General features: G+C 44.5%; 1 protein-coding gene across 2 annotated transcripts in view; it reads left to right on the top strand.

Moving 5' to 3' along the window:
* Positions 1-15,785, top strand: part of grid2 (glutamate receptor, ionotropic, delta 2) — a 393,159-nt gene extending 377,374 nt beyond the window's left edge. The window contains exons 15-17 of one of the 2 annotated variants that reach the window (XM_042336695.1): positions 5,787-6,027; positions 10,415-10,552; positions 14,486-15,785. In XM_042336695.1, the coding sequence (XP_042192629.1) occupies positions 5,787-6,027; positions 10,415-10,552; positions 14,486-14,908 (802 nt within the window). In that variant the 3' untranslated portion in view covers positions 14,909-15,785. The remainder of the gene's footprint in view (positions 1-5,786; positions 6,028-10,414; positions 10,553-14,485) is intronic. The other variant, XM_042336705.1, reaches the window with a different exon arrangement.
* Positions 15,786-17,372: the final 1,587 nt, after the last annotated feature.

A 17,372-nucleotide genomic window follows, 5' to 3' on the forward strand; every position in this document is an offset into this window, starting at 1 on the left:
CAGTGTTGAATTAGTGCTTGTGCATATGCGTGTGTGGGGGTTGGGGGTTAAAAAAACGTTTTATGATAGCCCCTTTGCGATACCTCATGGTAATGACCTCGTCCTGCGACATTTATGCACTTGCCTGATATTTTCCGTTAATTATGTATATGTTGTTAAAATATTCATTTGAGTTAATGTTGCTGCATATATGGTTCGTAATGAGTGGGAATGACGTGCAGTGTTGCTCGTCCGTCAATATGCAAAATAAGAAAAGGTTGGAATCCAGAGGTCAAGATTGCAGCATTCCTCAACACATTCATGTTCCTTACTGAAAGAATGGTGTTCAGCCAATAATTCCAGTGATCAATAATCCTTACATTTGCTGCAGCGCTTTCAAAGTCAAGAGGTATTAATGTTCAGGATTGCGAAGAGCGATATTATAGAGAGGATAATCAACAGCTGGAACCAGAGGATACCAGAACAGGTGTAAAGGCCATGATGCTGCGATTGGAATCAATAAAATCAGTGTTAGTAACCTTCTTCTTGTATTAAATACTCAAATATGTAATACAATGCATTTTTGTATCGTGCGGGGGTTAAAAATTGTGGCACGTGATATTATTGCTGGTAATAATGATCACAGTGTAGTAAAAAACAGTCAATAGCAAAAACTAGCTCAGATAACACCCCCCCCCATACCCCCCCCCTCCCCTTTCATGAGCCATTTTAAACGAAAATGATTTTGCTTAGAAGTTGTTCACAACATGTGAAAAAGGTGTTCACAAGTAGCACAAGGTTAGAGCCATATTTAGGTAAAGTGGCTAATGCAGCAGATAATTGTAAAGCATTTTGACGCCACACAGTAATGTGAATAATTGAGAACAACATGATACCTGGTTTGGGTTTATACATTGAGCTAATATATCAAATCAGTTACATATGATAAGAGAGTGAATGGAAGTCAGATAACGCATTTCGGTTCTGTGCTTGGATCACGTGCATTAATCTGAAGTCCGCGGCATTTTAATATTCTCTGTAAAATGCTGTTTTTTTCACTGTCTGCAGAGATCTGAATGTCGCTGTGGTTTTACAGCTCCATCTACTTAGGAGAGTGCATCATACATTACAGCAGTCTCAGCATCGTTGCCAATTTGGCACTCGAATTTACGGATGTCGTACTTGTCAAAGACCTTTTATGGAGGTGGAAAGCCCATATGCTTGTTCGTGTGTGTGTGTTCGTGTGTGCGCGCGTGAGGGCAAACAGATCAAACAACTTAAAAATGACCTGACTCTCTATCAGAAGCTACTAGCACTGAGAGTAATTATTGTGGTTGGATTCAAAGCTGATTTTTTTTCTTTTCTCATTGAACAACCCTCTCCCAGTTTATTGCACGAAACAAGCTCGATATAAATTTTTTGACCATTACATTCTTTTTTGTTTTGGTCCAGATTGGTTTTCCAAGTGAATTTCGATTGAACAAAAGTAGACCGGAATAAAAACACACTCTTCGTTTATTGGCTGAAATTGTTTAATTTGATGAGGTAAATGCCCTGGATTCAGACCCTACAGATAGGACTAATGCAGTTTGAAGATATAGTAGAAGTCGATTATACGCACTGATTGGGCTCGGTCCCATTGGAAAAGCAAACAGTACGGATAATTGGACATCACGGAAAATACCAATTGACTACATTGCTGACTTAAGCAATTGTTTCATCAGGGTTTCTACTGTACTGTATTATCACAGAGTTTTGAGTCTTCTCTGCTGCACTTTGTCTTCCATTCTACCCATCCCTCATTCTCTCTCTCTTTCTCACTCTCTATCTGTGAGTCTCTCCATGGACGTCTATGTCTACGCTTATATACCGTTCTGTTAATATGAAAACTTACCTCTGCATTCAGCCATATCAATCCCAAGTGGGTGCACGTGTGAAGTGGTGCACGGTGCAGGAGAGGTCACTAAAGGGGTAGTTAGCATCCATAGGAACGTCATGCACAGTTGGATTTTGGGGGGCTTTCTTCATAGCCCTGTGTCCACTTCTGCATCGGGCCTCAGTGCAGATACTTGGATATGGGGATAATTGGCTTGAGGATAATCAGTGCTCTAGTCTAGGTCCTGTTCCCTGTCCCCAGTGGTTTGATTTCAAGATCCTTGTCCTTTTGTTCAAATTCTTCCATAGCGTTGCTCCATCCTGCCACTCCAACCTTCTGCACTCATACCAATCCTCTGCTCAGTGAACACTAGCTTGCTTTTTGCATTGATAGACAAGCTTTCAGCCATTCTGCTTTTGACCCACGAGTCCCTCCACCTCGTTCCCTCCCTCTGCACATCTCAGGCAAGGAACTGTCTCGGAGGGTTTAACAGTGGTGAAGTTTGACGCCGAGTCAGGGAGGGATGGAAATGACTTTAGGTGCAGTCAAAGAAGAAGATTTGCAGGCACGATCTGAAGACTGGAGAGGCAGAGGGATTCAGGCAGAGACTACCAGAGTTTTGGTGCTGAAGGACACAAGAGTAACAACAGACCATTTGTTTTTATATAGCGCCTTTCACATCAGGAGGCGTCCCAAGGTCCTGGACAATCGTCATTAGTCATTCACTCCATGGCTGTTTGTGGCACATTGCTGTATGTGAATTGGCTGCCATGTTCACCCACAAACATACACCGTTAACTGCACTTTAAAGTATATCTTGAGTAGTGCTTCCACATGTTCTGCTGACTCGAAAGGCGCTAACCCAAATTTAAGGATTATTATTATTATTTATTTAAGCCTCGACTGCCTGTCTAGCGAGGATCACACTAACTGTTGCAGGGTTAACAGGAGCTGAGCGGTAAGAATAACCCCAGGGACCAGTTTGCTCCTCCAAATCCTCGCAGTCAGCCAGGCTGATTATTCTCCCATCAGCAGTGCCCTGGAGTGTTGCAGATCCAATGAGCTCATGGACAACACTACCGAGGCCACCAGACAATTGACTCAAACTTGCCATTCCATTGCCAAACACATCTCCTCGGAGCCAGCTTAGCTCCAGGGGAACACACCTACCTCCCTTCTTGTCCTCCCACGAGGACAGTGACTAATTGGCCAATTACTGTTGAACAAGTGCGGGTTTGAGTTCTCACTGGGTGGATGGCAGGAACTCCCTGATGAGAGGCACAACTCAGCAAGAAATGCGCGAAACCATTGCCACCGTTCTCTTGCTCACAGCGCGGACACAAATCCCTACTCATTGCGCGATGGGTCATACCATTCGGGTATTTAAAAATGTTATAGTTATCTCGTCCAATAAACAACAGCAACTTGAGTTCAGCTTTGACTCCATGAAATATAAAGGGAGATAATTTCAGGATTTGTCCTGTTTTTAAATTGATTAGTATCATGTATGTTGTTTAATCGTACACATTAATCACTGAAGCTTTACACCTTAAGAACAAAAATGACATCAGCTGTAGCCTTTTGATGAGAATCACGGGATTGACCAGACACCCCTGCTACACAGGAGATGATTTTTAAAACAACCAATTGAAACTTCTGATGTACATTTTGGGTCATTTGAGGTTTTGTTTCAAGCTTATTCTCCAAAAGAATTAAGTGACAACTGCCACGCAGTCAACCAATTACTCTTTCTGTTTTGATGATGGAGTGTAATGAGAAGCAAAGAGCCCTTTAAATTTTGCAATTCAGTCAAACTAGACGAGAGTATTTTCCTCTCTTGAGAATATTGCTTGCACAGTACACGTTCCGGTTGCCTTGAAGACTCGAGAGTCATTTGAATGAGAGCTGCGTTTTCTGTTGTACGGTTGATGGGGGTTAGGAGGTTAATGTGTGCACTTACCATGATAAAATGTATGTCTCCTTTCCTCCAACACACGCATACGCCACAGGTACTAGAAGCAAGGATTATTTCCATTAGCTCCTTTTAAACCTGAAGCCAAAGCCCTCAAAGGTATGAGGGTCCGAGCAGCGGGAAATCTTTCGAACACAAGCTATGCTATTTTAGCTGGTTAGACATCAGCAGTGAGACATGGAGCAGGCCAGAGCAGGCTGAGCGGAGGGAGCGGGCAGGTTGGTAGGGAGTCAGCAGATCAGAGATATAGGAAGGGGCGAGGCCGTGGAGGGGCTTGAAAGTGAGGACGAGGATTTTGAATTCAGTGGCGGAGTCGGGCAACGTTGCGGAGGTGGGGGAAGGCAGAGCGGGTCATGGCACGGATGTGAGGGGGAAAGGACAATTGAGGGTCAAACAAGACGCCCAGGTTCCTGAAGCCTCGGTGAGGTGCAGTGTGCATCCGTGGATGCTGATGCTGCCAGCGCCTGAGGTGCGGAGCCAATCGGGAGGGCCTCAGTCTTGCTGACATTCAGCTGTAGAAAGTTAGTTTTCATCCAGGACTTGATGTCAGATAGACAATCTGTCAGGACAGCAGTTGTCCTGGAATCGAGGGTGGAGGCAGAGAGATAGAGTTGGGTGTCGTCCTCGTACATGTGGAGTTGACCTCATGTCTGTGGACGATGTCACCAAGGAGGAGCATGTAGAGGTTGAAGAGGAGGGGACCGAGGACCGAGCCCTGAGGAACACCGCACGAGACGGTGCGGGGGCTGGAAGAGAAACTGTTGGCGGACACAAACTGGAGACGGTGTGAGAGATAAGACCTGAACCATTCAAGAGCAGAACCTCGAAGGACTGCTGTAGTATGCTAAACGTTTCCCTAAAAAACCACGTGATATATTAGCAAAAACGAGACTTAGCGCTAACCAGCGCCTCAACTATTCCCCCGCCTCGTGCATCACGCTGTTTTCGGTCGGTTTGCTTGTCTCTCTCCGACACGCACGACCTCTATCTGAATTAGAAATGTGCATCATGCACCTGTCCGGAAACACAGCACTCTGTCTCGATTAATTTCTGCTCCTCTCGGTTGCCGCCTCCAGCCTGTCAGACGCAGGGAGTATGAAGCACGGGACAAGCTTGTGTATTCGCACTTCAGGCGAACTTTTGGTTAGATTTACCCAGGACTGTGCAACACGGCATCAGACCCACTCGGTCCAACGGTCTGTGCCAGGGTCTTAATACTCCACAAGTCTCAACCCAAATCCTTGCTGCCTCCCATTCCCCTCTCCCTCACGCGTATATCTAGCTTCCTCTTAAATGCCTCTACAGTATCTGCTTCAAACACCACTTCGATTTCTCTGCCGTCTGCCTGAAGTGGTCCCTCCTAAAGTTCTCTTTGGTATCTCCTAGCCGCCCTCTCACACGTCGACCGATGTTCACGGCTCCTCTGCCTATTATGGGCGCGCACTGGTGTCCGTTTGCAGGGAATCCTTGCCCGCAAAACGTTTCCCGGGCGCTCAGTCTCTCTTTTTTTTTTTCCGCGCGTTCGTTCTTTGCAGAAAGAAAATAAAAAGTTGTTGGACACGTAGACGCCTCCTTGAGGAACCTGGTCGGGCTTTGCACTCCCTGTCAAGGCTGCCCCCGTGTGGTTATCCATGCAATCGACACCATGTGTCGTGGAAATAGACGGGGGCTCTTTTGACCCGTTGAGTGGAAAGTTACTCGCTGTGTACTTAGCAACCCGAGGATGCGTTAGGTGTTCAACAAGAGCGGGAGGCGCTGGTGAAGTACGTCGGTGCGTCAACCAGCCGTGCAGCGGAGGATGTAGGTTTAAATCCCACGTGTGTTTTTCACCGGGTATCTATTTGATCAAAATGTTTGCACAATTTCTCCTCTTTCCACCCCCTCCCTCCCTCCCTCCCTCCCTCCCCTCACCCTCACCCGCCGCCACGTTCCCCCAAACCAACTCTTTTGCCCGTCCAGGATTCTGGAACTCCTGCAGAGCGGGGAGATCGACCTGCTCAAGCACAAGTGGTGGCCGAGGACCACCCAGTGTGACATCTACTCCTCGTACAAAGCACAGCAGAGGAGCAGCGCTCTGGATCTGGCCAGTTTCGCCGGCGTCTTCTGCATCCTGGCGGCCGGCATCATCCTGGCCTGCGTCATCGCCATTGTGGAGAACTGGTGGAACAGACGGAGAGCTTCCCGGGTCCCCTCCAAAGAGGTAACATTCTTCATCCGGATCTCTCCTCGTGAATAAGTGCTGGACGTATCTGACGGGAGTCTACTTTCGAGGATGGAATAGAGAAGGTTAAGGGAGGATTGGGGTGGGGGGGGGGGGAGGCAGGTGGGAGTGGGGGGGGCTCGGAGTTGGGGGATCCGATCGAGGGATTCAAAAATTCTGACTTGAGAGGTTAAGTGGGGAAAGATTTATTTCCGCTGGTTGTGAGGAAAAATGAGGATAAAGGAAGGCGTGAGCTCAGGATCTTTAGCGGGAGAGTTAAAGGGGGAGGTCAGAACGTTTACAGCGCAGGGAGGGTTGAGGGTGGAAGGGGAGAGATGTCGGGGTGTGGAATGCTTGGCCACAACCGGTGGCTGAGGCTGTTAACATTTAAACAAGGGAATGGGCTGAGAATTTGAAGAGAAACGAGAGGGCGAAAAATAGAGTGCTTCTAATAGATTTGGCCGGCGTTTATACCAACCACATCAAATCTGGTCAGAAAGTGTGGGATTTCAGTTGATAACTATTGACTGGTTTTCGTGCTAACACCCTCCCTCCCTCCCTTCAGCATTTAGAGTGCTGCTTCGCAGGAGATTAGCTGAGTTAAGGCGGTATCCTTGGTTTAGCCACAGTAAAACTGATCTGTGATCAACAGGGTGGTCAGGTTTGGGCCCAACCACTGCGGCAAAGCTGGCCAGAGATGGTACCGCACTGATATACCACAGTATAGGCCCCAAAGATTATCAATAAAGAGAACCCTCAAAGTACGGGTCTGAGAGAAAAGCCACAGCAACGTACCTCAGGGTACGGCCTCCAGCTGTGAAGAGAGGGAAAGTGAATAGACAGGTTAGATTAGTCTTGTTCTACTAGGATTGGTGAAGATGTGGGATGCGTTACCTGGGGAGATGGTGGGAGGCAAATTGGGGCCAACAAATTAAAGGGAATAAATAGCTATATTGTGACGACATGGATTGAGACTTAGAAGAGTGGAGAAGAGTAGAGTTCATTTGCATTTCAGGACATGCCAGATAAGCCCCGGATTGTTGTTTCCGATCCTTAACGCAATGTTTTTTTTCAATATTTACATTAAACCGATGGCAAGTGCATTCTAATGCATATATTGCAGGTTGATACAGACACGTGTTTAACACGATTGAAATTCAATTCAACATAACAGGACCCAGCACCGTCTGTTTTGTCCGGATTGCTAAATAGAAGCAATAAATTTGCTTGATAATTAATAAACTAAATAGCGTTATAAAGTCATAGCAAATCGATTCCTATTGTAGTGATAAAATAGTCCTCCAGAGAATGAAGTCTCCATGGCCAAAAAAAGATTTTTTTTTTGTAATCATTATCCAATCAACGTTAGACGTGTATCAACAAGGTTAGTCAAGTATTGGAGTATATCTCGAAAGTCTTAATTTATGCATTGAAACAGGTTAGTTACCACTATAAATATGGTGTATGTCCTTAGGGTGTGATCCATAGCTATTTCCAGCAGAATTACTTAATATGGAAACTGGAGTCGTGTCATTTTATTGATGAATCCTGTTAGAAATTTCTGCGTATCAGACACTCGTATTTCAATAGTTTGCACCGTTTTAGAACCCTAGTTTCAAGCAGACGTTTGTAGATGGTTCAGGGAAGAGCAACTAAGGTGATTCTTAAAACATTCAAACTTATCAGGACGGGACAGACTCAGAGAATTGACTTGTTTTCCGGAGATAAAGAACACTGAGGTGGATTATGATCCATGCACTCGAAGCAGTAAAAGATAATGGAGATGCAAGCACATTAATTGGCTTAAATCGTGTTCATCTTTCTCCCCCCAGCTCAGTTTTGGGTGCCAGCCGCATGCGTTAAGTGTTTTGAGATGTCCTGCTGACATGCAAGATGTTATATAAGTGTTAATTGTATTGCATATCATAGAAACTAGAAAATTTGAGGACTATACCTTCGCAGCCCAATGCTTAATTTGGTTGGAGGTTTGAGACCTTCAGACTTTTTCTCGACATACACTTCTATTTTGACTCAGATGCCATTGGTAATGCCTTTCATAAACACACACCACAAGTTAAATATGTCAGGCAAATGATATTAGAATATCACCTAAAATGTGTACATAACGTGCGTATCACAAAACATGCAGCAAATGCTATTTTCACTTTGATGCAAAAGTACATAGAATTTAGCTCCACTTAATTGACTTTGAGATGTTAATGAAGAACACGGAAATTTAGCAGTAGCGCATGTCTTGCCAAAATTGCCAGCTTTTAAGCAGTGGCAGAGAGGAAAATGTCACCATTGTGCTAAAACACCATTCTCAAAGAGTATCTCCATTGAGCCAGCAAGACATTCCCAGTAACCTTGGGCCCCATCGTTATGCCCATGTCAGAATGCAATGGTCCAGTTCCACAGTGACTTACTGCGGTGCTTAGCAATAGACAAACGTCCTTCAGGAGACGGAGAGAAAGTAGCCAAGACCACATCACCTGGTACCCAAAACCGATTAGAAAGCTCGGGCTCTCAGGCCTGAAAGGAGATGTCTCACGGGGACTTTAAAGAGGTATACAAGATTGGAAATGGGATTGAGAAAATAAACCCGGATCAAAACCTTGGATGCAACAACACAGCAGAACGATACAGGTTTAGGGTTCCAAAGAGCAATTTCAGACACCGGGGAAGAATCTTTTTTTCCCAGATGGTTATACAGTGACAGGCTCAGGTTCCCGGGAATAGTGTCTGAGCCCAGGACATTGGACTGATTCAGTAGGTTGGGTATTGTGGAAGGATGAGGTCAGACAGACTGAAGGGCCTTATTCATCCAAACCTCTCTTTGCGATCTGAATGGTCGTCAGAAAGGAGCAGAGCTGGAGTTGTATTTGTCAAATGAGAACAAGCCCACAATTCTCTGAGTGGCGGTGACATCAATCTGATCTGCAGAGTATCAAAGAAGGAATATGTCAGCCGTATCTGCTTGGGCGGATGGATAAGTCAACCTCTAGTCAAAAACAAATGTCCCCCGCTTGGTCGCAGCCATATTCTGCCGTGTTACAGATCTCGGCTTGAAAAAAAAATCTATTCCTTCGATGTTTAAATTGAAGCGAACCCTCTCTTTTTCAGGCAGTTCAGGCTTTTTAAAAAAAAAGATAAAGTGCTCATTTGATAGTACAGAACAATTAAAAACCATCCCACTTTGTCCTCTGTCCTTTGTACGGCAAAATGATGTGACCGTATATATTTTTTTGTATGTAACGTATTGTTTCACCTATTGTAAGGTGTGGGTTTTATTCCCCGAATCGGAGTTAACATCCATAACTGGAATTACTTTTCTGTAGGCTAAAGTCAGTTGGCGAGAAAGAACTCAGGCAATGCCGCATGTAGCCATGACAACTCACACCTCAGAGAGGCACTGTGCAAAGATCGAGCATCTTCACCCTCTGGCGTTCAGTATCCGTGAGCGTTCTACTGTCACTAAGCAACTATGCCGCTACTTTACTATGTCAGCTCCGCGCACATGTACATCCCACGCACAGTCGCGCACACACACACAGTCGCGCGCACACACACAGTCGCGCACACACACACACAGTCGCACACACACAGTAACACACCCAGTAACACATGCGCACAGAGACACTTACACAGTGACTCACACTCACACATACAGTCTCACACACACACTCACAGAGACACTCACAGTGGCACACACTCACACATACAGTCACACACACACACACACACACAGTAACACACACGCGCACAGAGACACTCACGCAATGACACACGCACATACATAGTAACACACGTACACAGGGACACTCACACAGTGGCACACGCGCGCACACGCACAGTCACCCGCACACAAAGGGACGCGTACACACAGGGACACAGCGACACACGCCCTCACGCACAGCACGCACATGGGCACACGGCGAACCGTTCACACACAGCGACATGCGCGCACACAGACTGAGTGACGCGCGCGCACACACACGACACGGAATCACACACACGCGGTGACTGACGGGTTCACACATACAGACGCAAAAATCACAGAAATGACCTTAGCATGCTGCGCTAAAACTGCGCTATATAATTAATTCTAATGTTTAAACTAAACACCACAAAACGCGTACCTTGTATAAACAAGACTACTAAACAGAGTGTTAACTATATTTGTGTCACTTCTACAAGTCATTTGCAGCTTCGTTACGCATGAGCTATTCCAGTCTCCTTTGCTTGTGGAATGAACTGTATTTAGCGACTTGTTATAAACGCATTGTCTATAACCGCTCAGTTGATAATTTAACCGATCCTATATTGCTTTGGGACCAGGGTTTGAATCCAGCCAGGACTAATGGATAAAAGTCTTCTCTCTCTGCAGGATGTAAGGGCCCTATGTGAAATGAATTTAGAGAGAGTCAACCCACTTCCTAGGGGGCCTGCGCCCACAGCACAAAACTGCCCAGAATTCAGCACTAAATTGGCAATTTCACTCAGAGAGGTCATAAGGATGGCTGAGGTGAGAAATAGAAATTTCACACGGGTGCAGTAAGGGGTTCGCTTTTGAGGTTGGGGCTGAAGCACAATGGCGATAGCAGGATTTTGAAAGGCATCGTCCCAACACCATGCCGCCTCTCCCCCACACCCTACGTGACACACACACACACACACACAACACACCCATTACCGGTCTAGGTCTAGTCTAAGCAGGACCAGCTCTCGCTCTCTCTCTCTCTCTCTCTCCCCTCCTTCCACCCGCCCCGCACACGTGAGTTTGCAGGGCTATGGGGTGCAGCGTATCGGTGGGGCAGAACGGAGTGAGTTTTATTCCGCAACTGGTTCCGTTACGCCTGACTAAGGTTCACTGAAAATCGAAATGCGTTACATGCCTCAACACTCTGATCCTTCGAAAAGCACGTGCCATAAATCTCACAAGCGACTTTACAGCTGCATTGCCTGGAATCTGAATTAAGACGGTGCGGACTGCCGGGCTCTTAATTGTACATTGGATGATTTGGCAATGGGGGTGAGGGGTATGCAAGCTGAATTTGGACCCAGCATCGGCTTGCAGGTAGCCACACGTGTTTCACGTTGAGCCAAGAGACGATCCCTGGAAGGAGGGTCATGTCGGAGCAGGGAGCTTGAAGTATGGTCGGCACAATACATGTCTGGTTGCTTGCAGGAGTTTTGGTTCCCAATTCCAAGACGGTATTTGTGATTCCAGCAAATACTGTATTTGGAACCCCGACAGTGATAGGCCTTGGCAAACTCCAATTTAGATTTGCTTCTGAAGGAAGAAGTCTAGGATCAGTGTTATGCCGCTTAGACACAAAACCCCCGAGATTGTCTTGCACAACCGTATTTTTGTTCTAGATGTAGTGTACCCTAGTTTTTTTCCCCTGAAAATCTAGTGCATATTACACATGGTCCCCCATTACACCTTCATCCTCCCACTGAAACTCCAGCCCAAATAATAATAATTAAGAATCCTTGCCTAAGACATTGCACCTCATCATGTCATCAAAACGCCTCAAAGCACTGCACAGGGTACACTATAAAGTGTAGTGACTATTTTAAGCGAATGATAGTTCATGCACACATTGTTTAGGTCATTTTTTTCCTTTTTTGAAGAAAGACAAGCACTGTGTGTGGCACAACACGATATAAGGCACATTCAGATAAATATTGGCTGACAAATCTACATTTCAGCTCGCATTGTCAGTGCCCCCGTAAATGCAGGCCATGAATGTTGATGCCAGTACGTACTGCGGTAAACCCAAAGTCACCTCAGCAGTAAGTGAACAGCCCTAATGAGACCGTTTAATTTTAGAGCTCAGAGAGGAAAGCAATTTTATCAAGCTCTTTAATTCCTGAAAATTCAGTTATGGTTTAAAAATTCCTAGATTGGCCCCTAGATATGCAGTTGTGAGCAGAAGGCTGAGTTTTAAAATAGAGATCTCATCAGAGACTATTTTAATCCCTCCAAAAACTAAAAACAATAATAAATTGGTCATTTTCAATCTACGACTGTTTGTGGGACATTGCTGTGCGCAATTGGCTGCCGCGTTCGCCCATAAATATACAGTCAATTCACTTTACAGTGTGTTCTGTGAAGCGCTTTGGGACGTCCTCCCGACGTGAAAAGCGCTATATCAAATGCAAGGATTATTATTATTATTATTATTAATGAAACGTAACCATAAGCTACCTGTAGCAAACACTAAATGGCTAGTCTTATGAGTGAGGCACTCTTTAGGTTAAATGTTAAAACGGCAGCTCCATCAGCCCGGCTCAGTAAGTAGGACTCTCGCTTTTGAGTCAGAAGGTTGTGGGTTCAAACTCCACATCAGGTCTTTATTCACCCTACGTAGGCTTACACTCCAATATAGCGTTGAGGGAACACTGCATTATCGGATGTGCTGTCTTTCGGATGAAAAGTAGCAAGACCATGATCAGGGTGGGACGTTTAGGTTTAGGTGGAGACGTTTAAGATCTATTCGGGAAGAGAAGGCTGCCCTGTGGCCTGGCGAACGATTTCCGAGATAAAATGAGTCATTTATCTCATGGCAGTTTGCAGGACATTGCTCTGCGCAAATTGGCTGCTGTGTTCACCCGCAAAACATACAATCGGAGTAAATTCTGTAAAGCGCTTTGAGACTTCCTCCTACAAGGAAGACACAATATCGATTACAAGTATTACGTTTTTCACCAAATTAGCAGCTTCAACACTTTATTTCACCGTTAACAACACTCATAGGCGTGCCCAACATAATACACACTATAGAGGGGATGGGAATCAGAAATGAATGGCATTCCTTAATGGACAATACCGTGAGAATCACTGTGGGAAACTCAACTTTGGAACTGGTATTTTTTGGTTCTTATTCAGGAAGCCTGTTCCGAATTATCACAAATTAGAGGTTAAAGTGTGCAAAAAAGATATTTAACTTGTGTGTGGGGGGTCAGCGAGGATGTGGGTAGGTGCTTGCCAACTTCTGCACCATGTTCCCTATCTCAGTTCTGTGTCCTGAGGAAGCACCAGAGCTGAGATCAGTCCCACCCCAGGAGATAGAAACTGACTTGAGACTCACACTGGCAAATGGGCCGTACAACACTGGGCTAGAGAACATAAGCAGTTAGCTGGGGTTACCTCTCCAGATCATGGTCTTGCAACTTTTTTGCTGTAAAATGCTTGTGTGTGTGTGTGTGTGTGTGTGTGGTGAGGACAGCATTGACCTCAGCTGTGATTTCTTCATGACTGAGTAATGTACTGCCAACATAAGAAGTCTTTTATCTCACCTGTAGAGTTGTGCACATTTCCCGTTTTGATGGATTGTGCAACAGCATGATGTTTAGTTTGGCAGCTTGCTTTGATCAAAACAAGAGCCAACATGCCAAGGCTTGTCTTAGATAACAGGGGAGCGAAACTGGTGCAAGTGTCATCTTAATGTATGTGGTTAATTGAAACGAAACCCAGTGTCACTTCATAGAAGACATCCAGTGCACACGCCTATTTCTGGACCACATGGAGCTGTCACCTTACTGGCAGTTCCTTCCTCTGAAGAATCAACATTTCCTACAACTTCTACCACATGTGGGGAGAAGTTGACAGTTGTCACCAGATGTTCAGCCACTGGTCCTATGACCCTTGTTGTCAAGTGTTCGTATAGATCTGTGTAGAACTAGCTTCTACCCACATTTGGCGGAAGTTGGAGGAAGTTGGTTGAATTTGGTAGAAGTTGTTTGTTATAATGGTTGGATTGCCTGCCAACACTCACTATCTTTGGATAGATATTTGGGGAGGACAAATTTGCAAGGCTATGGGGAGAGAGCAGGGGAGTGGGATTGATTGGGATAGCTCTTTCAAAGAGCCGGCAAGGGCACGATGGGCCGAATTGCCTCCTTCTGTGCTGTATAATTCTATAATTTTATGATCTGGATTTACATGTGAACAGTGGTTGCTTGACTAATGGAATTGATAAAATGGATAAACACGCAACACATTACTTGCCCAACTAAATATATCCTACCCATTAGAGGTTTGACTCACAGTGTTGAGGACATATCTGTATTGTCAATTTTCCTGGGGTTTCTGCAGAAACCTCTTGGCTTTTGCTAGGTATGGCTCTTTGGAGACCATTTCACCCCAAGAAGACCTTAACTCCTGCATCCCTCTCCCTCTAATAGGATATGATTTAGATGTGAGACTCAGTATTCAACATATCAACTTTGAAAACATGAAGTGTTCAGTGGGCTCGAATCCCACGATTGAAACTCAGAACCTTCATTTCACAAGTTTACCAACTGAGCTAACCGTGGTGTTAGGTGCACATGGATTCACACCCCAGTATTGGTCACATTTAGATTCTTGTCATGTTTCAGTCGGTTTCATGGTTAGATTCTGACCTCTCTCTTTGAATCTCCGTTTCTCTTCTCTTTCTCTCTTTCGAAGGATGACAAGGAGATCGACTTGGAGCACCTTCACAGACGGGCAAACAGCCTCCTCACAGACGACGATAGCCCTCACAAGCAGTTTTCCACCTCGTCCATCGACCTGACTCCCTTGGACATCGACTCCTTGCCAACGAGGCAAACCCTGGAACAGATCAGTGACTTTAGAAACACTCATATCACCACCACAACCTTCATACCAGAGCAGATCCAGACTTTAAGCCGCAGCCTGTCTGCTAAAGCTGCCTCAGGCTTCACATTCGGAGGAATGCCCGAGCACCGAACTGGCCCCTTCAGAAGCAGGGCACCCAATGGTGGCTTTTTCAGAAGTCCCATCAAAACCATGTCCTCTGTCCCCTATCAGCCAACTCCATCTGCAGTGTACAGCCTGAACAATGACCCTGACCGGGGCACATCTATATGAATGTTATATTTTTCACCGGGACTCAGTTGGTGAGATGATAGAAATTATTGGTGGGACTAACCTGGACGTAACTTTTTTTAAAAAGAAAGTCAGGATCTTAGTTACAGCTTTCTCAGATATAATCGCAATAACTCCAGCCTGTTTATGGCCCAGTATTATGTTTATTTCCGCTGCATTCAAAATTCAGTGCTTTTATCGCTGGCAGTTACACGTGGTACTTCATTTCGGACCAAAAGGCGCAACCTGCTATTAAAAGTAAGAACATTCAGGCCACAAGTTCAAAGAATGCTACATTTTTATAGGATCACACTCATAACGAAGCCATCCGGGAACTTGTCAAAATATTTCAGGCATCATGTGGCAAAAACAAACTTAAAATATGGTACATTTGGTCCCAGCTTAGACTTTGTTTTAAACAAAATTCCTCTGCAAGGTTGCATTACACGCAGATGTTTTCTAATGTACAGTTTAGGTTAAATCCACGATGTCCTGGCTTACAAAGTGGAAATCATTTGCAACAGTTTCCTAAGGTGTTAATAGGAGAAAGTATGTTAGATATTGCCAGGTAAATGAATGTCAGATTTTTTCGGTGTTGTGGTTTTTGGTGCTGGAGGAAGTAAAATGCCAAAATGTCCTTCTGAAGTTGCAAAGTATTGAGTTCATTGCTGCTATGTAATAGTACGTCTTGACAGTCAATGACAAGCATTAATTCTTTCGGCTAATAGTGGATAACCTTAACAAAAGCAACCCCCACCTTATACGGAATTGCAGTTCAGAAATCCAATGGTAGAATTGGGGATTGTTAGAGGGAATATTTTTTGAACAAAACATAGGGACGGAAAAGTTGATTACCGTTCAAGATTAACTGTTCGCGGGGGGGGGGGGGGGGGGAAATATGTGATGTCTCTAACTTTAAAAACGCAAACCTTTTCCAGACTCATATCTGCCTGGAATTTGAACTAATGAACGAGAAAATGGAGTTGGAAGTAGATTCTGTCTGTCTTAACAATGTGGCCTTAAATGTGTTACATGGGAATCGAATAGCAAACCAAACTGCAAAAGGTATGTTCCGACAGCCTTCTAGATCCTTGTTCCTGCTTGCTTTAACGATCATATTTGCTCAGTTAGAACAGAAAACAGTCACACTGCATGAGATGGGACAAGCTGTGTAGATAATAACTCTTTGTTCTCAAAGAAGCCAGATATTCCTCGGTTTCGCTAAAAGATAATGTACTCCTCACATGCTATAGATTATGATTAACCAGTTGTCCATTACAACAATCGGGTTCGAACATTAAACCGTTTTGCATCGGGATATGTAATGGCCGTATTTATGAATCAGTGTATATGGAGGTTAAGCGGTGTTGGATGAATCATTTACACAGCTTTACGGAGTCTAGAGAGTGTAACTGTTTCATGCTGACGCTGGAAGCTATATATGTATTTTTGGAGCCTCTTTTTTTTAAGTTGCAGCTTTAAGCAGTTGGGTAGCTCGTCAAGTGGTAGTTAAATTGTGCTTTAAGTACGTTTCCAACAAGGTAAACTCCATTTTTCGTGCAGTGTTGCAAACTCTGGGGACGTCAGCGCCTGAAGGGAGTGCCACTTTCACCACCAAACGTCTTTTAGAAACACTAACTGTGTCACACACCATGGCAAATGAGAAATTTGTGATGCGTTTCTTTTAACTTTAAAAAAACAATAATTAATAAGTGGTAGGTAGAAAGCAGCTATGTTTTCTGTGTTCGATTACAACTTTAGGTGTAACTTAACTAATGATTAATTAACAAAAGGAGAAAAAAAAAAGGCTTACAGCTGTTTCCTCAGAATTTATCTTGTCCAGTGAGGGTGGGCAAACAACAAAGTATATATTTTGATGCTAATTCTTCTCTTTTACCTGTTCTGAGCAGCGTTCTGATAGTTATGTTACTGGTTTGTACAATACAATGTCTACAGTGTAAGACAAACCCATTTTTACCACAGAGACCGTTTATAGTATGAATAATGCAAGTTAACGGAAGCATGCGCAACTTGCATAACCTTGTCACTCTCTCTATTTCATATCTGTTGTTATGAATTTTCATTTGGACACAGTATACAGGGACAAACCAGATTACAATAATTTACTGGGTTAGAAAAAGAACCATAGTTAATCATAACCAATATTTATAGGCCTATTTTGATGTCGGTGTTGCATATAAAGAACACTTTTTTGATGGGGAAGGGGGCCTCTGTTACAAGTGGCGAAGCTTTCTGTGTATCATTTGTCTAATAAAAATGTTTTTTTTTCATACCCGGCGTTTTTTTGTTCGTTTATTTCAAACAGAATCACAGCCCGACATACTCGACGGTGTTTCAATATCAACCAATAAGCACCTGTGCACATTCTAGGGGGGAATGGGAGCCCACAAGCCATCGTCTGCTCCACACGAGGAGGCTACCACCTTGATGCACCTTTGTAATGAAA

Source organism: Callorhinchus milii, unplaced genomic scaffold, assembly GCF_018977255.1.
Source record: "Callorhinchus milii isolate IMCB2004 unplaced genomic scaffold, IMCB_Cmil_1.0 Scaffold1, whole genome shotgun sequence".
Taxonomy (NCBI): domain Eukaryota; kingdom Metazoa; phylum Chordata; class Chondrichthyes; order Chimaeriformes; family Callorhinchidae; genus Callorhinchus; species Callorhinchus milii.